The sequence below is a fragment of the Crocodylus porosus genome, unplaced genomic scaffold (assembly GCF_001723895.1).
Source record: "Crocodylus porosus isolate Cpor-Errol unplaced genomic scaffold, CroPor_comp1, whole genome shotgun sequence".
NCBI classification, from domain to species: Eukaryota; Metazoa; Chordata; order Crocodylia; family Crocodylidae; genus Crocodylus; species Crocodylus porosus.
The window spans coordinates 28,099,238-28,122,466 of record NW_017728886.1 but is presented as its reverse complement, the minus strand read 5'-3'; the positions used below and the strand labels follow the sequence as shown (position 1 = coordinate 28,122,466).

Here is a 23,229-nt window from a genome sequence, read left to right as displayed (position 1 = left end):
GATCTGTCTAGGTCCCTTCCGACTCACTGATTCTATGATTCTATGATTCTAAGGGGTAAAACTTTGTGAAAAATGGGCAGGAGGGCAGAACTGGTGCTTCTTAGTGCACTGTCCTCTCCAGCACATTAAATAGAATCCAGGATTCCAGAGTCTTGTCATTCCTCTGCTATCAGCAAATAGTTGTGAAAGTCCCAAACTCTTTTATTTCTGGCCTGCCTAGATGACAGTCTTCTACTGCTACCAATTATTTCATTAGATCAAGGGGCAAAGGACTCTGTGGTGGGTCTGAAAACCCATTTGAATACACACACACACACTGATGCAATCATTAAGTTACACGATCACAGAATATTTGTTTCGTAGGCCCCTCACCTCCAGTGCACAATATTGATGGTGCTAAGTTAATGAGCAGCTGTGGAATATTTTGCTTTATCCTCATTGTTTAATGTGCAGACTTAGGCCCTATTTACTGCACACTATTTAAATGCACCCTGAACAGAGTGTTCACTTCATTATAATAGCATCTGATTGCCTTACAAAAAAAAAATATAACATTTTTTTCCATTGATGTGTTGGAGAGGAATGTGCTCTAAGAAGCACCAGATCGCCCCTCCTGCCCAATTGAGATGAGGGGATGTTATGGACATTTTTACAAATATGGATCTGAGGCACCAAAAATGGATCTGCTAATTTGGGGTGTGCACGTTCACTGCATCACTCATCATACTGGAGAACATCTGTCCAAACTTCCTTGGATATTTTCTTTAAGAAAGCAGACAAGACTCCAGAAAAACCTGCAGTGAAGACTCCTGAGAAGACTCCAGCCAAGAACCCTATAAAAAGTCCAACCAAGAGCTGTTCAAAAAGTCCAGCAAAGTCACTTCAAAGAAGTCCTTCCAAATCAATATGATTGCTTTTTACAGTATAAATATATTAATGTAGTTATATTACTCATCTACAATTGATCAAGTACAAAATTCTGGCGTATTTTTGGTGAAAATAGGGTATTGGGCCTTGGTTCAGGAACCAATCCCCTATTTATAACATTGTTTTTTATGAGAAAATTGGTTCCGAGTTACAATGTTTTGACTTAAGATGCAGTTTTCAGGAACCAATTGTCTCGTAAATCTGAGGACTTCCTGTACAGAATTAGCGAGTTTCACACCCCTGAAAACTCTGGTGCAAGCGATTTTCCAGAGAACTTTTTTATGTAGAACTTTTTAGCAGACAGAAAGAGAGAATTAAATTCTTCAGGTCAGCATTCAACAGCTTTAACCATCAAACCACCCTTTCTCTTCCCAAAACTCCCTGCCTCAATCACTGCATGCATGCCAACTTCTGCAACAAACGTAGTAGCAGCACTACAAAACAGTGCACAGTTCTGATTTATTCCCTGATCTGGTCCATGCTGTGCAGCAAATGAAGCAGTGATCAGTGCACAAAACATTCTGCAATCTGTAATTATAACACATATGCACAAACGGGCTCAATTAATTTTAAAATTTAACTGTTGGATGCTTGCCTTTGCAACCTGAATTATATTCTTGTAGTGTCAGTTGTGTGTATAATAAACAATATATATAATATATGTAATCATTTTTATTTTACTGAATGATGAATAGTAAAGTAAGGTCTATAAACTGTGAAAAACTTGTGTAAACCACCACCTTCTCTTTTAGGAAACACAGTAACAAAGCCTATCAGTTATTGATAAATAGGTGCTGTTTATTTAAAATGCATAATTAAAAATGAACATAGATCCAGGTGAAATATTTATAAATGAAACAATTTTATCTTCCTCCTCTTCCTCTGTCATATTGTATCAACAATGTATGCTAGCTTTACAACCCCTCCCCCGTTTCCCCAATTTTCTTACACTCCACATACTTCCAAATAAGACCAGCATCTTATTTTGGGGAAAGCAGAATGAAGGAAAAAATTATTTTTCTGGAGTTACGGCTGCATACAGCTGGGACAGAGTCTCATTTTCAGCTCACTTACACTCTTTTTCCTGCTTAGGCAAAAACTATAGTTTAACTTTTTCACAGCTGAACTGTCAGTAACCCTTGGCTGCTCTGCCAGAAGCTTAAACTGTGGCTGCTGCTGACTCAATGGACAGATCGAGGATTTTGAAAAGAGTTAAAAACAGCCTGCAGGACTGTGAAATAGGAGAAGAGAAACAAGGAGTGGTTAAATTACAAATGTTTCAGCAAACTTGATTAGTGGAAAATTAAGACCATTAAAAAGGAGAATGGGTTGTTAACACATGTTGAGTGAAGAGCAATTAGTAGGAATCAAGTAGCTTCCAACAAGCCATGTAGCTAATCAACTCCCTCAGTACTGCCTAAATAGAAATGCCACTGCTTGTACTCTGAGAAGAAAAGTAGCTTCCCCACTGAAGATACGCAACCCAATTTTGGAAAGCTAATTTTAGGGAGAAAAGGGTATGTAATATTCAAATAAATATTTCATAGATTTCGTAGACATTTGGGCTGGAAGGGATCCCGGAAGATCATTGAGTCCTGCCCTCCACCCCAGGGGCAGAAAGTCAGCAGGGATAATAGGGTTCCCAGCAAGATAAGCATCCAAACATGTTTTGAAGGCGTACAAAGTGGGTGCTTGAACCGCCTCAGGTGGTAGTCTGTTCCAAACCTTGAGGGCTCGGACAGTGAAGAAGTTCTTTCTTATGTCCAGCCCGAATCGGTCACAGTGGAGTTTGTGACCATTCGATCTTGTCATCCCTTGGGGCAGTCTGGTGAACAAACATTCCCCCAGATCCTGATGAGCACCCCTGATAAACTTATAGGTGCCCACCAGAGTACCCCTGAACCTGCACTTTTCCAGGTTGAACAGTTCCATTGCTTTCAGCCTCTCATCATAAGGTCTGTTTTCCTGACCTCTGATCATGTGCGTGGCTCGCCTTTGCACCCTCTCAAGCTTCTCCACATTCTTTTTGAATTGTGGAGCCCAAACCTGGACACAGAACTCCAGCTGCGGCCTCACCAAGGCCAAATACAGCGAGAGAATGACGTCCCGGGATCTGCTTGAGAAGCATCTATGGATGTAAGCCAGCGTTTTGCTCGCTTTACTAGCCACAGCATCACACTGAAGGCTTATGTTCATCTTGTGGTCAACCATGACCCCCACGTCCCTTTCATCTGTAGTGCTAACCAGCGTAGCACTGCCCAGCCTAAAAGCATGGTGCAGATTTTTCCTCCTAAGGTGGAGAACCTTGCATTTTTCAGTGTTGAACACCATCAGGTTCTCGTCTGCCCATTTCATGAGTCTGTCCAGATCCACCTGGATCACCCTCCTGTCCTCAGGTGTGTATGCTTTACCCCAGAGTTTGGTGTCATCAGTGAACTTGGCCAGTCCATTTCTGACACCAATGTCCACAGCATTGATGAAGATGTTAAATAGTATAGGCCCTAGGACAGAGCCTTGTGGGACCCCACTGGTCACAGTGCACCAAGATGATTGGCTCCCATCGACCACCACCCTCTGGGTCCTATCGCAGAGCCAGTTCCCCAGCCAGTGGATCGTGGTGACATCAAGGCTGCAGTTAGCCAGTTTAATCAAGAGGTGATCATGGGATACCAGATCGAAGGCTTTTTTAAAGTCGAGGTATACAACGTCGATCACTTCCCCTTTGCCCAGGTGATAAGTCACCTGGTCATAAAAGGAAATGAGATTGGTCAAGCAAGACCTACCCGCAACAAACCCATGCTGCATATCCCTCAGGATATTGCCTTCAGCTAGTCTGTTAAGGATAGCCTCCTTGATAAATCTTTTCCAAGACCTTCCCCGGATAGAGGTCAGGCTGATGGGCCTGTAGTTTGACAGATCTACTTTCCTCTCTTTCTTGAAGATAGGCAAGACATTGGCCCTCTTCCAATCTTCACCAGAGCGCCAAGAACTTTCAAAGATCCGTGCCAGGGGCTGAGCTATGATGCTCGCCAGCTCCCTGAGTACTCTTGGTATACTATCATATATAGTACTTCATCAGAGAAATTCCAATGTAATTTTAGACTTCATACAATGAATGAAAGAAACAAATGGTATTAGGGCAGAAAATAGGAAAAGAAGGATGGGTATACACTTGTGCTAGAACCAGATGTTCACAAAAGATTATGGACAAGTAGCAATAAAAGACACCAAAATGGCAAGACAGCACCAGATGCTAAATTTATCTCTATCTATAGACAGTTGTAAGATCAACTGTAATGACAGTATAAAATTTCTCTCACCAAATATTCAGCATGTATCCTTCCTGACCTGAATGAACTAGCTTCCAGAGGTGAAAGAACAGTTCATATTTGAGTCTGTTCAGGTCTTGGCTTGTCAGCTGAGATTTGTACTGGTTATAATGGCAAGTGTAGTAGTTACTGTAGTTATGTGGATGTGCTATGGAGATGAGCTAAGCTTTCTCAAAAGCAAGACCATTCTCTACAGAACTCTTTATACATGTGAAAAAATACATTAATACAAGTATAACTTTCACTTGCATAACTTTGATGTGACTTTAAGGTTCCCCCCTACCCATGTAGGTAAAGGCATAATTGGTTTTAATGCGCAATCCCTATAAATTGTGCCTCCTGCCATGCCACATGTGCATGAAGAAGGTAGAATTGTAAGAGTGATCATTAGATCTCATCTCACCTTATTGTTGGTGCAGGGGGAGCCCGATTGCAGGCTCACCTGCACTGGCAGGAAGCCTCAAAGACACCTCACACACCCCAGTGGCTGGGAGATGCAGCTGCTGCAATCTTCTAGTTCTAGGAGTACATGAAACCCCAAGACTGGGATCTCCCAGTTTTGGGGGTGCATGAAAACCTCAGGTCTGGAAGATCACTGTAGACCCAGTGTCTGCATTTGCACAATACCTGCTGGGGCTGAAAGTCTCCTTAGCTGTGGGACTCCTAGGCCCAGCTTGGCATTCTGCACCTCTGCAGCTGGGAGCCCCATCAGCCGACTGAGTTTCCAGCCACAGGGAACACTGTACTACATGTGCAAATTAAAACTCAATAATAACCAGCTACAAAGATAGTACACATTTTTGAAGTCCAATTTTATAGGTGGCTGGAGATTTTTATGGCATGATAGGTACTTTGCACATGTAGCTGGTCTTAAGGTAACTGCACCATTAATTGCATGATACCTGTAACATGTAGAGGGGTCCTTAAACTCTCACTAATACTGCACTTTAAAAATCAAACCTTTTAATTCCAAAACACTTAATTTGTATGATAAAATAAGAGAAGGAATCTGCCAACCAAACAATAAACCTTTTTGGAAACCCTTGTCTGTTCAATCCCAAGAGAAGACCTACACTGGATTCAACTTCTGAGACAAAAAACTTCGCCAGAAAAATCTTCTGCTCGGAAGAAAAATTCATATCAGAGAAAAATTCTTAAAGAACGTGTTTCTTTTGAACTTCCAAAAGGAGCCTTCTAGAAAGTTAATGCAGAATGCACCAAAACAGGTCCATGTGCACTGAAACAGGTACTTGTTCCTTTGGTTTAACGAGATCATAGATGCACAAGTGGATCCATCTGCTCTCAATCCCTTTAACTACTCAGGGGCTCTCTGCCACAGCAGACAATCATCCACTAACATAATCCACTAGCTCACCTTGCAAACCAGTTTACAATGATAAGATAATGAAGACTGCAGCTCTGTCATTCTGGGTACAGAGTATAACCTAGACTGGGCTGCAGTGGGCTGGCTGCCAGTCTGCAGCATGGTTGGCTGCTGGACTGGAAGTGGCCGCAGATTGGCAAACCACAGTCCCCCAGAGCCCAGCACAGAGACCACAGTTCCTTCTGCAGGGTCTGTGGCAGTGCAGGGTTTGCCCCCCCTGGTTGGGGGGTGGGGGTATCCTTACCTGTCTTCTAGCTGGATATTACAACTGCAGTCAGCTGTGACTGCTGGGCCACAGTTTGCCAGGCCACAGCATAAAAACTTTGAGAACCCCCGACTTACAAGTTACAGCAGGAGTCAATAACCTAGAGGTGAATGCTCCATGTTATACTACCATTCTTGTCAGCCATTCACTTGACATGTTTCAAGTATCAATATTGTTCTCTAATTCACTGTTCTCTGTAATAAAAATAAGATCTGAAACAGGCAGGAATACAGAAATGATGGACCTCTTTTTCTAATCATATCAATGCATTTAACAGTGTAAGTCTTCAGTTACACATATTTTTCATCTTACCTTCACCACTCCATTTTCATGCATTGTGATGCAGTTATTGGGATCCTCTGAAAGTTGGTACAAGGCCTGAGCAGTAGCTCGATGAACTGCTGTGTCATCTGATTTCAAGTAATGTACTAAAGGGGCCACAGCTTTGGTCTCTCCAAAGGCAATTCTGTTGCTTCCCCACATACAACAGTGAGAAATAGCTTCTGCTAAATGACGTCTTAATTTGTCATTGTTCTGAGCAAAGAAAAAAAAATGTTAAATTATTTTGTTAAAGATATAGATTCCATATTTTTGGGCATTTGAAGGACAGTCATACTGTCATTGTAATGGAATCACAAAGCTGGAGGAAACTGAAAATACAATACTTAATTTGAAGATGCATTTCTGTAAATGTGATAATCAATATAACAACTTTTTTTCACTTTGCCCTCATATACACACTGTGACAGGACTGGGCCACAGGGGTGGCCGCAACAACCCCTGGTGGCCGTGTGGCTCCTGGCTGGCTCAGACTCTAATGTAGCCCTTCCTTGATTGCTCACTCCGCTCACCATGCGTAATTGTTAATGAAGACTCTGTAAGGGAAGCTACCTATGAGCTTTAGAATGAGCCTGAATCTGTGTAAATCACCACCAGAACCCCTCCCTGGATCTCCCCTACTCCCAGTTTAGCCCTCAAGCTTAATAGGCCCTCTCAGCCTGTAGCCTTAAGGGCTCATTGCATGGCTCCATTCTTCCCTACACCATGCCCCATACCTTGCGGGTGTTACTGTACTGTCATTAACTCTGTAGAGGTCTTGGCTTTATTGGCCTCTTCCTCCTATGCTCTCACTGGGCCCTTTAGCCCAGGCCCACAGTAAAGGATTTGGCCTCTAGTCTACAGCCTCCCTCCCTGTGATTCCCTATCAGTCTCTGGCTGTGGCCCCTCCTGGGCCCCGACCTGCTCCCAGGCCAGTAGAATCTCCAGGCTGCCCAGCTCTGGCAGTCCCAGTCTACAGTCTCCCTTAGACCTTTACCCCTCCTGGGCTCTGGCCCCACTCTCAGACCAGTTGGGAACTCCAGACTCCCTGGCCAAGCTTGCCCTCCTTGGACTCAGTCTTTGCCAGTGACCTACTCCCCCACCAGACCTTTGGTCCCTCCTGGGCTCTGGCTCCGCTCCTGGGCCAGTTGGGATCTCCAAGCTCCCTGGTCCTGGCAGTCTCTATCTAAAGCCCCTTGTGACAGGGGGCACACTTAGGCCCCCATCTCATGCAGGCCCGCCCACCTGTCTCCATGAGGCAGTCTGCCCAGTCTCTCCTGCCACAACTTTGCTGTTCCATAAACTGTTGGTATATTGCAGGAGACTGCCCATTACTGCCCTGAATTAGGGGGTGCTATCTGCAGCTCCAAACCTCCCCTACACCATAACCCATACCTTGCAGATGGCATCCAGATTAGTATTGCTCCTCAGTCTGAGTCTGGAGCAAACCCAGTCCAAAGATGGGCTCTACTCACCCATACATTCATACCACCTCCCCTCTCACAGGAAGCCTCTTACACTCTGCCCCACTCTCAGCTGGGGCCTCTGGCATACCGCCCATTACTGGGCCACACTCCACTACACTTGCTCCTCCTTGAATGGCCCCTCTTGGGTCATCAGGCTTTGCTACTCACATACTGGCCTTGCCACACAGTCCTTTGGCTCCCATGAGTTCCCCTACTCTACATAGTCCAGCGTTGTGCCAAACCCTGGGCTAATTCTGCTCCAAGCTCCCCACTGGGCAACTCTACACTACGCCCCACCCTGGGGTCTCCGTCTCAAGCTTGCAACCAACTTCTCACGGGGCTGGCCCTTGCACTGGCCTTCAGGCTTACTCCCATTTGGCCCTATTCAGTGCGCTCCTGGGACCTGGGACTGCCCTTCAGACCTACTTGCACTTCAGCCCTACTCAGCCCCCCCATACACACAGCCCTTCAGACCTACTCCAAATTCAGTCCTACTCTGTGTGGGGCCTCTCAACGTTCTACACACTACCTCCTCTGGGGTCTCTGGGATCTGCATCCCTGCTGGGCATCTACATGTGGTCACACCTGGCCCCTCACTACTCCCCCAGCTCTCAGAATTATCAACAGATGGTGGGGGCTGGGGTTAAGGTGCCCCTACCTGCCTTTCACCTCAGAGGTAACTGGGATGGCATTTCCTGGGGGCTCCCATGCCACTAGGAGCCCCAGCAGGCCACCCTTCCCTGGCAGGGTGCAGTTTTAGGTCATGCTCAGGACCAAGAGCCTCCTGCTCTCACTGCTAGATATCCCATGCGGCTCAGCCAGGCAATATTTCTGCCTAGGCTGGCAGCAGCAAACCGCAGCCTTTATATACTTAGTGTTCCCAAAATGGCTGCCCTCATCAGGCACCTGGTAGCTGCCTGCCTCTGCCCTTAAAGTGGTAGGCACCTAAAGGTGCACTACCACACCCCTCCTGGGATACTGGCTGAGTAGGCTGTGAGCCTGCCCCAGCAGGGATGAAGGCTAAACTGCAGATTTGACTTCTAAACAAAACACCTCTGCCCTCTGGCAGACACCCAAACTCTCTCTGGGTTTAACATACCAGCACAAACAAGCCTTCCTCTCTGTCCCAGGCATCTATCTCCTGTTTCCAGGCCTGCAGAGTCACTTACCCAGTTTCACTGTCACTTCAGGAGCCCTGCTGCCTTGTTGCTCTGCTGCCAGGAGCCTTTTCATAGCTCTCAGAGCTAGGCTGCCTGGACAGCAGAGGCCTTGGGCTTATATAGCTCCAGCCCCGCCCTCTGCTGGTCTGGTGACTCTCCAGTCAACCCACTTGCAAGCTGCTTCTTAAGCTGCTTGCTCTTGTAAAGGGAAGGGGAACCAGCCGCCCTGTCACACATACCTTTACTCTTGTGTTAATGACAAGGAAAGAAAGTACTACAACCCAATTTACCAAAAGTCTTACAGGCATCCAGTGAAGTTGGTAGCTACTTAGTATTCTGTGCTTAAAAGATACTGTGTATTTTTAAAGATTCAGGTGTTCACCTATGCTGTCTGGAAATTTGGCGATATTAGTATTAAAATCATCAGGTGCTGGCATAATGTGTTGTGTGGTGTCACAAGTGAGATCCTGAAAAGAACTTCTATACGCCATTAAAATGTATGGATCGCTCTTTACCCGACATTCCTCCCACAGGGCAGCTACAACTCAAAAAAGCAACATTATCTTCTCTTTTTAATACTTTGCAAGATTATACTAAAATGGAGCCCAGTCTCCAAAGCTACAGCACTCCCATCCATAGAACAGTTTAACACCAAATTCTATACTGCCTATTACTTGTCTAGAAGGCATTTACATAGCTTTCAGTCATTTTGTTGATGCACTGTCAGCAGTGGGTCCTGGGAAGCATGGGCTTGAGCATGTCTTGCCCACTCGAGTCCACTGAGGTACTCCTGAGCTATACACTCACTTGTGAGGATGTTCCAGACTCAACCCCTGTGCCTTCCCTAGAGACCACAGAGAACCTGGGGCTGGGTACTGGGGACAAATCAGGAGTCGCCAGAATGAACAATACAAAAAGATGTGACTTACCGTGTTTGCTAATCTGGACAACAGAGGGACGACACCATGATCTGTTATAACAGCTAAATTCTCTTCATCTTTGGCTATGTTGGTAATAGCAGCACACACACTTGCTAAAACTTCTTTATGTTCTGATTTTAATAAATTGACTATCAGTTCCAAGCCACCAACAAAGGACCGAACCATTTCCCCAGCATCCTATGTACAAATCGAAAGAACTGATTTTTAAAATGAGTAAACTTCATTTGACTCACAAATAAAAATATAAACATGAATATTATGTCAGAAATTCTGTCTGAGGAGGATGATTTTAGTAAGAGACGTGGTGAGAGAAAGAGCTAATTTAAAACCCATATTGGTTGCCATATTGAGCATAAACCATTTACAGGTAGCCAAGAACTCCTTTTGCCTTTCACATTAGATTTGATAGCTCCTGACAGAAGGCCTTCTTATCTGCTCAGACCAGTATAAATGAGCATTGAGAAATATTAGTGACATCATCTTAAAGAAGGTTACACCAATCATATCACTGAGTATCACGCACAGTAATATTGCTCTTTGGAGCAACATATTGGATGCCCTACACAGGATCTGGGTGATGAGCAAACAAGCTGTAACATAAATAAAATAAGCTGAAGGATATACCAACAAGATTTTGTAAAAATATAATGGGAAAATACTATTTTGTTTATTGATCAATGCAACTTTCCAGACAAATGTTATATATTAATGTGTAAAACAGAGGGGGAAAAAGAAGTTTTGGCACAGATAAATGGAACTAACGGATATGAAATTCAGTCTGTTGCCTTAGGCAAAAAGGAACGGCTCATTATGCGATAAAGTGCCTTGCAGCATGTAGTACTTTATGTCCTCTTAAAAGCAGATATAATGTAAACCTAACAACCTTGCTTGAAAGCAAGCTCTTAAATGGCAGAATTATATAATCACTGACCGATGTTATACACCAGAGCTGCATTGCACTTCTCAGTAAATATAAAATAAATATATCCATAATTTATCTGGTATGATGTTCCCCATATAATGTGTGTCCATTTCAAACAACCTATTTTTTAGCTTAGCTAATAATTTATGGTTAGAAACAATATCAGGAAAAGAGAGTATCTGCTTGCTTGTTATTCAAAGCTGTGAAAAGATTTGTGACTTGAGTTTATGAAACTGTTTCAGTGGGATAGAGGATAGGTAGACAGAGGATAAGAAGATAAGAATGCTCAGAACAGATGGGATCCTAAAATATAAAGCAACCTTTTTGGCATGAAAATTCTTCCTCTTCTTAAAATTACTGATCAAAGACAGCAGAAAGCTTACAGAGTAATATTTTTATCTGAAAAATCCCTGACTACAAATATTATGCTGCCCTTGGCAAAGCCGAGTGATCAGATGTAAGCTAGAGAAAGGAAGTAGGGGAAGGTTGAAACAGTTTTATAAAATGTTTCCTCTCAGTAGGTACCATGTAGGATGAGGTCTTCAAGATTTGGAAGGGGCTTCAGGCAGTCAGAGGGACAGAAAGGTGGAGGATGGCTCCCTGTACCTATTGAGAACATTGTTAAAAAAGATGACGCTGAACTTATTTGTATTACCTTTTACCTGGCTTTCCAACTGCCAACTCTGGTTCTATCCCTCTGAAGTGATGAATTCAACCTCCATGGAAATGTTTTTGGCTATATGGATAGCTCTTGTATCTCTAGGATTTTCCTTCATGGTTTTGAAAGCTGTTTCATGAAGAGGTGGAATAACTTGTCTCCAGCCCCACCAAATAATGAAATAATGTGTAGATTTCAGATTTCTACAGCTCATTTAGGCTTTTCCCCAGGTAACTATGCTCTACACATCAAATATATACTGTGGCAAGAGTATATATTCTGCCTTTTGCGAAGCAGTATTGTAAAACTAGACTGATGAATACTGTATAAACAATTTAGTAACAAATAAGTGATCTCAGACTCAGAAATCCATTGTGAAGTCAGCTAAATATAGGGACAGAACCTTCAACCGGTGATGAAAAGCAGAGGGGAAACTGCAAAACCACATGTAGGAAAGTTTCCCAAATGTGATTGTGGGTGTAGTCTGGTGGTCTGTGCAAGAAAACAAGAAAAGTAAAGAAGCAGGAAATCAGGAGAACAATGAGCAGAAAGATGGGAAGAATTGAGTGTTTGGAAGTCTGTTATGGCAAACTGTTCTTTACAAGACATTTTGAAAAGGTTCTTTTTCAAAGAGATTTAAACAAAAAACTTAATTTTTCTGTACCATATAAACAAAACCACTTACTTGCTTAGTATATTAAGGCTGAATTTGTTTATTGAATCCTATACTACTATATGCATATGCCATATTTACTTTTGGAAGTTTTCCTGTATTTGTATTAACAATGAGATAGAGGTTTTTACTACAGTATTAAGTATTTATTTTTACCAAAGTCTGAAACTATTTGTTTGTGATCTCTCTCCCCCTCAATTTTCAAGTAGCCTGGGGCAGTTATGTCTGCACATTACTCATATAGCACAACAAAATACAATTATATATAGTGCATCTTCAGAGACTTCCTTTGCACTCAGTTTTCTGCTTGGATTAGAAATAAAATATACAAACTTTTAAATTAATCAACAGGAAAGCTTTTTTAAAAGACAAACCCTTTGGGCTTGTCATCATCTAATGCTGGTGTATTAAGATTTAATATGTACTTCTATGCTAAAATCTTGCTGCAAAAAATGACATTGTTTCTAAATCTTGGTTCTGCAGTTAGTTTGCTAGTGGGGAATAATATGATTCTGACATTAAACATGGAGAGGAGAGTGTCAAATTTCAAGCCTAAGGCTAAACTACTAAACTTTATAAGATGTAATACACATTTATATACTATAAAATTCTAATGCATTAAGCAAACATAAATTCACTATGTTGACTTACTATTTTCTTTTTGATAACTTAATACAAATATAAACTTTTAGTATTCTGAAAAGCTTTGAAAGCATTTTAATATACAATTGTACTAAATACTTATTCCATCTTCTAGATACAAGAGAAAATGCATCAAGTGAGTTTACTACATTTAATTCAGAACTGACTCCACTACCTTTACTCATCTTGATAATATCTTATTGCGTGTATAGTTCTAAAGACACTATACTTTTAAACTAACTTGCTGCTCAATAGGTGTGTTTACATGAGATGTTTACTGCAGTAGACTAATTAGCTCCACAGTAAATGTCTCAATGTCCACATGTACAAGGCAATTTGACTGGAGTAAACTAATTAACTCCATGGTTTTTTACTCTGCAGCAGTTCATGGGTAGACTCTGATGGGGCTGGTTGGGACATGAGGGTGCTTCAGTGCGGGGACTGCCTACTGGCTAGCCCTGTACTGGACCACCCTTGTGTCCCAGCCAGTCCCTCTGTAGCATGTTGAGCTAGGGGGGAGCAGCTCCGGGCTAGCAGGTTGATCCCCAGAACCCCCTGCCACCTGGAGCTGCTCCAACATAGCTCAACATGCAAAGATCCCATGTGCACAATCAAACTATCCACCTGGGAGCAATAAACTCTGGAGTTTACCGCTTTGCATTAATTGCACATGTAGACATTCTCAGTGGGTGCATCTACATGTGCAATTAATGTGAAGCAATAAACCTCAGAGCAGTTTCAACTGGAGTAAACTAGTCCAGGGTGCAGCATCTATATGTGCACCCAGGACAGCAATTTGAGTTGGGGCAGGGGCAGAGCCAGGCTGGGCTGGCAGGGGGAATGCAGGGTGAAAGGAGGTCAGCCCTGGGCTCTGGGTGGCAGCACTGGGCAGTGGAGGGGATGACTGGGGCACAGGGTGCTGAAAGTGCGGAGCTGTATGGCTAGGTAGCAGACGAATGTCTGGCCCCCAGCTGGCTGGGTACAATTTATGCCCACAGTCAGCATCTACACATATTTAATCACAGTAAATTGCCCCAGTATAAGGCAGTACTAACCCTGACTTGTGGGAAAGCAAAGCTGTCAGAATAGCAATACATTTATATTGTATTCTAAAACTGAACTGGAAGGGAGAGGCTTGCAATTATAAGCAAAAAATAAAAACAAATATCTAGACTCAAGAGCTGTCATATTTATAAAACACAGTACCTGTTGCCTTTTAACCAAACATTTGAGTTTTTCATCTTATTGACCCCCAGGAATGCCACATTATTCAAGTTTAAAAAATAATGCAAAATATGCTAACTAATTAACATATTTTCACACTTCCGGCTCACTGACAGAAACCAAAATGCAGAAATCCTTGGAAAAAGACTCAGACGGGGAAATTTTTTTTAAACTAAAACAGAAAATACCAAAAGTCTTGCATGCAAGATTATCTGGGTAGTTGTGATATCTTTTATTAGACCGAGTAGCTGGAAAAAGGTTATTTGCGAGCTTTTGGGCACAATCACCTTTCTTCAGGCATAGGGAATCTCTGCTGTTCTGAGACTCCAAGGAATGAAGTCTCAGAACAGCAGAGATTTCCTATGCCTGAAGAAGGGCAATTGCACCCAAAAGCTTGCAAAGAACTTTCTTCCAACTACGCAGCTGGTCTAATAAAAAATATCACATCTACCCAAAGAACTTTCCTGCCTATGTCTTTAGACCAACACAGCTACAACCAAAAACTCAGCAAAAGTCTTGCAATATTTCTTAACTGATCTGCAGAAAAGATTTGAAAAATCATCTAACCTTGGGGTGCTTACCCCAAATGGACCTCTGGACCCTTTGAGTTTGGCCGTCACCATATTACATTCCTACTTTTTCGTGATTATTATCACTGAGGAAAAAAAGGTTCATCAGCCCTAAATTGAAACAAAGTACTTGCCCAGGCACTATTGCAAAAAGTTCTTCTGAAATCAAATTCCTCTTTTCTTCCTTCCAAAGACAAAACTGTTCTCCTTATTTGAAAGATTCAAAACTAAATGCAATACTGAAAAAACACATTGTGTTTATCTTTAGAATTTCTCCATTTTTCAGATAAAAGTTTCTCCACTAAAACTAAGTAGGATTTAATATTCAGAACATCTTAGAAAGCTTTAGATGTCAAAGCTAATTTATCAACTCTGATTGCTTTTGCCCAAAAATGTGATGGTATGGTTGTACAAATAAACGTTAATTATCAAGAGTCATCTTTAGACTACCTTTTCTTTAATGATGGAAACTATCCATTTTTACTCTCTACTGCCAATTTCATGATTTATCATTTTAAAACACAATCCAATGTATAAAATTCAAAATTCTGACTTTAATTTATACAAAAATACCACAGGTACAGTATTATACTTCAGCTGTTTAGTAAAACAGGCAGCACACTATTTATATAAGGAAATATCCATTCATTTTTCATATTAAATAACCCACCACTACTACTATTCACTCAAATAGTTCTGCAGCTAGGGGCAAATTCTGCCCCTGCCCCTAAAGTCCTCAAAGAAGCAGAACCAGTGAAGTACCACTCTGCAAGACAGTACAGAATTCCAGGTCATGTGCACCTCTGCCAATCTAAGGTGGGTATAGGGCTGAGTAGTGGCAGAGACCAACTTGGCATCAACTCACTGAGGTAGCGACAAAAGTAGTGCTCCCATATAGCAATGAAGTAGTTCTACTCTTGCTCTGTACCATGGAAAGGCAGGATTCTTTTCCTCTTGACTCTTCAGGGAGTTGATCACACAGCTAATAACTTGTGATGAGTGTTGCTGCCCATAATTTAGGCATCAAGACAAACACCTTAATGAACTGAACAGCTTAAGTAAGCACACTGTGCCCTACAGTGTCATATGAAGACTGGTGGGATTGAGGACAATAATTTCCTTCTCAGACAACTTCAAAGTTGCTAAATAAAGACCCCAGTTGCCTTTGTAGCTGTTGCTTTTCTTGTTCCCTTTGCCCTCCCTTTCCCGTCTCCTAAGACACCATCTGTACTCAAATGTATGGTCCTCCAGGAATCACACTCCTGGGTGAGCTCCTTAATGCTGCAGCAGAAACACTGAGGTCAGGTCCTTTGTGGATGTTCAGGAAGGGTCATGTTTTGCCTTAGGGCTTCTTGGAAAGCACCAAGATATTTGAAGTATAAGAAAAGAAAAACAATGAATATAAATGGAGTGATTGTACAATGACCTATGTGCCTTAGCAAGCTCCTGTTTCATCAATAAAATTATTAGCTAACATATTTTACTCATGTTTATCTTATGAGATAGCTATCACTAAAGTGTAGTTTAATACTCAGTGTCAATAGTTGGGGGAACTACATGAATGTAACACCAAAAAGATGTAGATGTCAACCTAAATAAAGTACCAGGTATAACTATATATTATAAAAAATATTTTTTTACTATTCATGTTCATCTCCTTGCCCTCTCAAATATAACTTCTAAAGTATGGATGGTTATCAGAATTCTTCTCAGTTACACCCTGATTCATGGAATGCTGTCAGAACTGTAGTCACATCACACTCAACTCACTATGGTGGCAGCCAAAAGAAAACATAAAAAATAGCATGAACTACAAAATATGCTCTATTCCAACCATAAATTCTGAGGTTAGATTCAGTAATGACTGGATGGAATGCTGTAGCCCACAAGGAGGCCAGATTAGACGATGTAAAATTTAATTCCCAACTTTGAAATCTATGGTAGCGCTACAGAGAAGATAAGGAAGAAAAGAAAAGAGGAAGAGGAAAAGAAGGGAGAGGCGATAGAATTAAAGAGGAAAAAAGGGAGAAAGTTGAGATCTAGTCTTGGTAGTCTGCCTAAAAAAAAGATGTAAAAAAATGTAATTAAAAAGGTATGGCAGTACCCTGAGAAGCTGCCAATTAGTGTGAGTAGCTACTATAAATTAGGTTTTGAGTAGAGTTAGTAAACCATAGAATCATGGAATCCATGAGTGGGAAGAGACCTAGACAGATCATCTAGTCAGACCCCCTGCCGTGGGCAGGAAGGAGCACTGGGGGTGGCAGGGGTCACAAGACCCCAGCCAGGTGCCTATCCAGTCTTCTCTTGAAGATTTCCAGGGAAGGTAAGAGCACCACCTCTCTGGGGAGCCTATTCCAGGCTCTGGCCACCCTTACAGTGAAGTAGTTCTTCCTAATAGCTAACCTAAACCTATCCTCCCTCAGCCTGTGGCCATTGTTCCTGGTGACTCCAAGGGGGGCCTGGTGAACAGACTTTCCCCGAGTCCCTGCTGCTGGCCCCTGATAAGGTTGTAGGCAGGCACAAGATCCCCCCTCAGTCTCCTCTTGCAGAAACTGAAGAGATTCAGGTCCCTCAGCCTCTCCTCATAGGGCTGGCCACGAGGCCCTCAACCATACAAGTGGCCTCCTCTGGACCCTCTCCAGGTTCTCCACGTCCTTCTTGAAGTGCGGCGCCCAGAATTGGACACAGTACTCCAGCTGCGGCCTGACCAGCGCCGCATAGAGGCGGAGCAAGACTTCTCTGGACCTGTTAGTGATGCCCCTGTTGATGTATGACAGGATGCGGTTGGCTCTGTCTATTGCTTTGTTGCATTGGCTACTCATATTCATCCTGGAGTCAATCCTGACTCCAAGATCCCTCTCTGCCTCTGTGCTGCTGAGAGGGTCAGCCCCTAATGACTTTGGACGGAAGAGTATTCCCTCAGAAAATGTTGCTTCATTGGAATCAAAACCTTCCACAAGAACATGATGATCCCTTCAAAAGTTTCTGTAGAAGCCAAGCAGGTACAAAGGTTGAATGGTCTGATACCTTCCTGCTGACTTGCCAGCCATCCAGATAACTGGTAAGTAGGCTACCAGGCTTCCTGAACTATCTGGTTCTAGTCCTCCCAAAATCACTGGCTTCCTACCTAATCAGCTGCTAGGCTGCTTAGAGCTCATGGCTGCATCCATACAACCACAGGGATGCATTTGCAGCACCACAAATAGTAGTGGCACAAATTTGTGCAGCTACTTTGCTGCAGTGCACATGCCTGCCTATGTGCTTTGCAGCAGGACACATTATCCCACCGGTCCATGTGCCGCACAGGGGGCTGGCTGGGGCACAGGGTGCCTCAGTATGGGGCTAGCCTGCAGGGAGCCCCCATGTGGAGGTACCCTGTGCCCCAGCCAGCAAAGGAATGGCATGTGGAAATGGAGGAGCAGGCTGCCCTAGGCTGGCTGCTTCCCTGTCTTGAGGAACACTGTGCCCCAGTCAGCTGTTCCACGGCTGGCTGGGGTGCAGTGTGCCTCAGTATGGGGGGTTCCACATACCTCAGGAGAGGGGTTCTTCAGTGGAGACCCCACACTGAGGCACATGGAGACAGGGGAGCAGCCAACCCAGGACAGCCTGCTCCCTTGTCTTGAGGCTCACTGCGCCCCAGCCAACCAGGGAGCAGTGAACTAGGAAACAGTGTGCCTCAGTGTGGAAGCTCAGCAACATGCATGGATGGGGGAGCAGGCAGCCCAGGGCCGCCTGCTCTTCCATTTCTGCATTTGTCCCTGCACATGCCACTTCGGTGTGCTTTGCATTGCTTTTTCAGGGTTTTTTTGCTAGTGGGAAATCCTGGTCGCAAATTTTGCCCCAGCCCTACAAATCTGCAGCACTATGCACAGTTTAACATGGAATATATGTGGTTTGTGCCACTACAGATATTTGTGGCACCACAAACTGCATGTCTGCATGTCCAGATCTGACCCATGGATCCAGGAACTCCCAAAACTCCAACCATTGGCAACACATAGGTGGTCCACACTGGCATTTCCACCAGCAGCAGTGATTGGCTGCTGCCCCCTCCCCCCCCCCCAAGTTGGCAATTGGCTGCTGGGGGACCCCTATTGGTGATTGGCCTCTAGTGCCCCTCCAGTATTAGGAGGCACCAACAATTCCTAGGCTCCTCCAGGTTCCCAGGTGTGTAGAGAGGTTCATTAGGCTGGGAGCTATCATAAGTGGTGGGGCAAAATATTATTTGGGGGACTGAGCTTTGCTTGCCCCGCCCTCCTGCAGGGCTGTTCTGGGGCCAGTGCATGCTGGTGCTCTATGCGGCAGTGGAGGAGCGGCTGCATGCCAAGCAGTGCCGAGTGCTGCAGGATGGTGGCACTGTGGTGCTGCTGTCATTGGTTGCCGCAGAAAGTTTTTTGGTGGCTAAGCCCCGTTATTCTTGACCTTCCTCTGCCTACGCTGGGTTCCCAGATTCCCAGAGCTGTCCATCCACTCCAGCTATGTACCCGGCGGGAACTGGGCTTCCCTTCTGAAGGTCTACTGGGGAATGGGCACTTCAGGCACTTGTACCTGATGATGTCATGATGTAAATGTTATGAAAAATTCCCTTTGTGTGGCTTAATGGCATCATACATTACACATATATGAGTTTCAGGGGTTTAAAATGAGCTTGCTTAATTGCAAACTAAATGTAGCTTAGTTTGCAATGCTGGAACTTGGAACACTGCAATCATTAGTCAGCTCACACTCCAGCTGTGGGAAAGGTAAATAGGTTCCTCAAAAAAAAAAAAAAGGATTGGGCCCATTACCACTTCTGCCTTCAGTAGGCTCCTGTAGTCAGCAGAATGCCTGGGGCCAACCGAGAATGGGCTGGCTTGCCTGTGGGGCAGCGTGGGGAGGTGGCAGGAAGGCGGCTGGACGTGTTGGTGGCTACAGAAGGTGGAAGTACACAGAGTACAGGGATGCCTGGGCGGGCTGCTAGCTTCCCAGAGCCTTCCCTTTTCCAGCACTACATGCACCATCCCTGTTGCCTTCTCTGGCTGCCAGCACACCCACCTGCCCTTCTGCCACATCTCTGCACTGGCTCAGAGGCAAGCTAGTCCATTCTTGGGTGGTCCCAGGGATCCTGCCAACCACAGAATCCTGCTAAAGGCAGAAGGGGTGAGGAACCCAATCTTTTTTTACTGCAGAGCCTGTTTGCCTCTCCCACAGCCAGGAGGTGAGCTGATGGATTAATGGCACAGATGAATCTCCCTGGCTGTGGGAGAGATGGGCAGGCTCCATCAAAAAAAAAAAAAAAAGGGATTGTGCGCCTTGCTGCTTCTACCTTCAGCATGTGCCTGTGACAGCCAGGACAATAACATGTATACAGTGATGGAAAAATAAAACCCCGTTTCAATTAAAAACTCACCATTTCAATTTATGGGGGATAGAATGCAACCCTAGGACTAAAATCCTGTCATGGGTATAAGCACCCTCCTAGACTTCTTTGCTTCCCACACTTTCAGTTTCCTCAGGCAGCTCAGTTCCCCAGACTCCCCACTTTGGGGTCTCTGAGGCTTTTTCATATATTTCATGGACATTAGGGCTGGAAGGGATCTTTCATGATCACTGGATCCAGCCCCCTGCCCAAGGGGCAGGAAGTCAGCTGAGGTCAAATGATCCCAGCAAGACAGGTATCTGAGTGTTTGTTGAAAGTATCCAGAGTAGAGGGTGAGGGGGTGCTAGAGCAGCCCTTCCTTTCCCTGGACAGTGCTGAGCTGAGGGAGGGGTGTGGCCAGACCCTGGCAGGATGCTCTGATTAGGGAGGGATCCCCCCTTCTCACCAGCCCAGTGGGGAATTGATAACACAGTGTTTATCACCCCATTAAGAAAACAGCAGAGGGACATTACCAGCTACCTGTTGATTCTGCCTTTGTCCCATCTGCCCTAGCATGGACCATAGCCAGCATGTGGTCTGCTAGTTAGTGCTGAGAGGTGTCTATGTACGGCAGAGGAGATGGGGCAATTCCTGCTTAGCAGGGAGTGGGGAGGGGAGGGAGGGAGCAGGGGGAAGCCAGGCAGATGCCTACAGTCTCTGCCAAGCTCCAGCCAGGGAGCAGAGAGGAGGAGCATTTGTGATGCATAGAGATTGCCCAGGCACTCCCTGGAAGCGCCAGCAGTGAAACCAGAAGTGCCGGTGGAACTGCACTTCTGGTTTCGCCACTGGTGGTTCTGCGCTTGGTCATTGCGGATCCCCCCAGTCAGTGATCAGCCAGACTTGGGAGGCACCAAGCACCCATGGGGAGGTGCCAGGTCTGCGCTGCCTAGAGAGCATGCCAGGATGCTGGGGGAGTCTGGTTTAACTTAAACCAGCAAGGGGTCTGGGACAGACATTGTATGAACTGGTTTGAGCCAAATCAGTTAAGTTTGATACTACATTCAACCAGGTTTATCTCAAACCAGTTTCGTTCATTTTCAAATGGGTTTATATGCACTGAACATCTGTTCTGTTATAGGCTTAAACCAGTTTTTGTGTAATGTCTGTCCCTAGGCTGGCTGCACAGCCTCCCCTCATGACAAGCAGCCATGAAACCAAACAGCCAGCTCCATGAATTCCTAGGTCCCTCAGCTCTCTAAGCTGCAGACAACAAGCCAAAAATTCTTTCTTGGTTCTCCCCTGATGGATTCGAAGAATATAAGTGCCACAAAAAGTCTGAAACTTTTATTTTTTTGTCTTTGTTTGGGACAATTATTTAAATATTTTGAATTTTTTTCAGGAGTTAATTCTAACCAGCTCTAGCGATCAGTTTTGACTTAACAGCATGTACAATTGTCTATGAGGAAAGAAAGAAGCAGTCCTACCACAAGCAGGAGAGCTAACTAGAGAAGAAGGAATGTAGATGAAAGCTGCAGTTATTTCTTGTCTTTGACACTGTGCACTTGAAGAAAAGTTGTAATGTATTAAATAAACTGGGAATCTGACAGAAAAGTGTTGTTTCTATAACATAACTTTCAGACATTTTCAAGTGAAAGCCAGTATAGAATAGGAGCCTTGCCCTTTTGTGTCTTTGCAGAGAACCCATCATATTGTGGACACTCTTTGGAAGAGTAATAAATAAACAATAAACTAATAGCTCCTTTATGATATTGGTCTTTCACCAAGAAACTATTTTTTTTGGTGAAATTTGTATATCCATTTGGTATTAGGCAAATCCAGTTTTTAGTGGCAATGGTATTAAATTAAACAAAATAGATCAGTTTTCTTGAAGTTATTTAAAGTGTAAAGACGTAGGCTAGGGACAGACATTCAAAAAGCCAAAGCATGAGTTGAATCAACTTTGCAAGTTAGTTTAACCTGCCTAGGTTGAACTGGTTTGTAACAGTACAGACATGGGGGCACATGCCTGCAGTTGCTCAGGCCAGGGGCCGGGTGCTTTCCTTCCTTTGGCTGCAGGAAAGCTGTGCTGGGGGGGGCGGAGAGAGGGGAACGGGGAATGGCCATTCCGGGCTGAACCGACTAGAGAGGAGTTCAATTCCCACCTACTAGTCCCACTAAGGGAGACCTGAGCCAGGTTTGCCAGGTGCTCCCTCCTCACTGCTGCAGCAGCAGGCCAGCAAGGCTGACAGGGCAGGGACAGGGGTTAGTCTTCCCTGTACCTCACTGGCCCAGGGGACCCCAGCCAGGTCTGCCTGCCCTGATTGCTGCCATGGCTGACTGGCAGAATAAGCTCCCTCTTCAGTTCAGGGCTTACAGCTGGAGTGCCACATGTGGGGCAGAAGCCACTGGGCTGAAGACCTCCCCTTCCCCCCACTACCTCCTGGAGCAGCTCAGCAGTGGCAGGAATGGGAGGGGGGAGTAACCCCTTTGGCAAGAGGAAGCTGGCTTGACCCAGCAGGGCTTTTTCTCCCCTCACTTCCAGCTGCGGCTCCTGCAGGGGTGTTTCCTTCACCCCAGCCCCAACTCTGAGTGGCGCTGTACAGTGTAGCAGGAGCTGCAGCTGGAGGTGAGGGGAGAAAAAGCCCTGCTGGGCCAAACCAGCTTCCCTTTGCCTTTAGTGGTTACTCTCCCTCCCAATCCTGCTGCTCCTGAGCCACTCTGGGAGGCAGTGGGGTGTGGAGAGGAAGCTTCAGCTCAGTGGCTTCTGCCCCATGCATGGAGCTCTGTCTGCAGCCCCTGGACTGAAGGTTTCCATTCGTGCGCCATCTGCCTTCCAAGGCATCCAGGAGCTAGAGCTCCACATGTGGGGCAGAAACTTCCCACTCAAGAGTGCCACAGCTGTGGCAGTGGCAGCTGTAGGTAAGGTGGACAGAACAGTCCCCTGCCCCCTTGTGCAGCTGCAGTTCTGGGGACTGTACAGGGCAGGGGGCATAGCAATGATGGCTGCTGGGCTCAGGGCCTGCCAGCACCTCTGAGCTGGCCAGGGAAGACCATTCCCCAGCCAGCCCTAATCTGGCGTGGCCAGACGATGGCCAGCAGGACCCTTTGGGAGGGGCAGAGATGGGGGTTATCTCCCCTCTCTCTGGCATCCAGCAGAGGGGACAGGAGGGGAGTTATTCCCCCACTCAATGGTGGTGGTCAGGATGGGCAGCCCTGGATGCAGTCCCCTGGGGCAGTGGGGGTAGAGGAGAGAATAATCCCCCTCCCTGCCCCCTGTGCCTTGCTGGCCCACCGTTGCAGCAGTGATGGAGGGATGCCCAGCAGACCCAGCTCAGGTCCCTGCTGATGAGACAGGGAGGGAGAAATTAAAACCCTCTCTGGCCAGATCCCTGTCCCTGCCCATTCCTGCCTGT

General features: G+C 45.1%; 1 protein-coding gene across 2 annotated transcripts in view; it reads right to left on the bottom strand.

Moving 5' to 3' along the window:
- Window positions 1–23,229, bottom strand: part of ARMC4 (armadillo repeat containing 4) — a 181,739-nt gene that overhangs the window by 40,749 nt on the left and 117,761 nt on the right. For both annotated transcript variants that reach the window (XM_019531524.1, XM_019531533.1), the window contains 2 exons: window positions 9,779–9,967; window positions 6,218–6,439 (listed from right to left, as the gene is read on the bottom strand). In XM_019531524.1, the coding sequence (XP_019387069.1) occupies window positions 6,218–6,439; window positions 9,779–9,967 (411 nt within the window). The remainder of the gene's footprint in view (window positions 1–6,217; window positions 6,440–9,778; window positions 9,968–23,229) is intronic.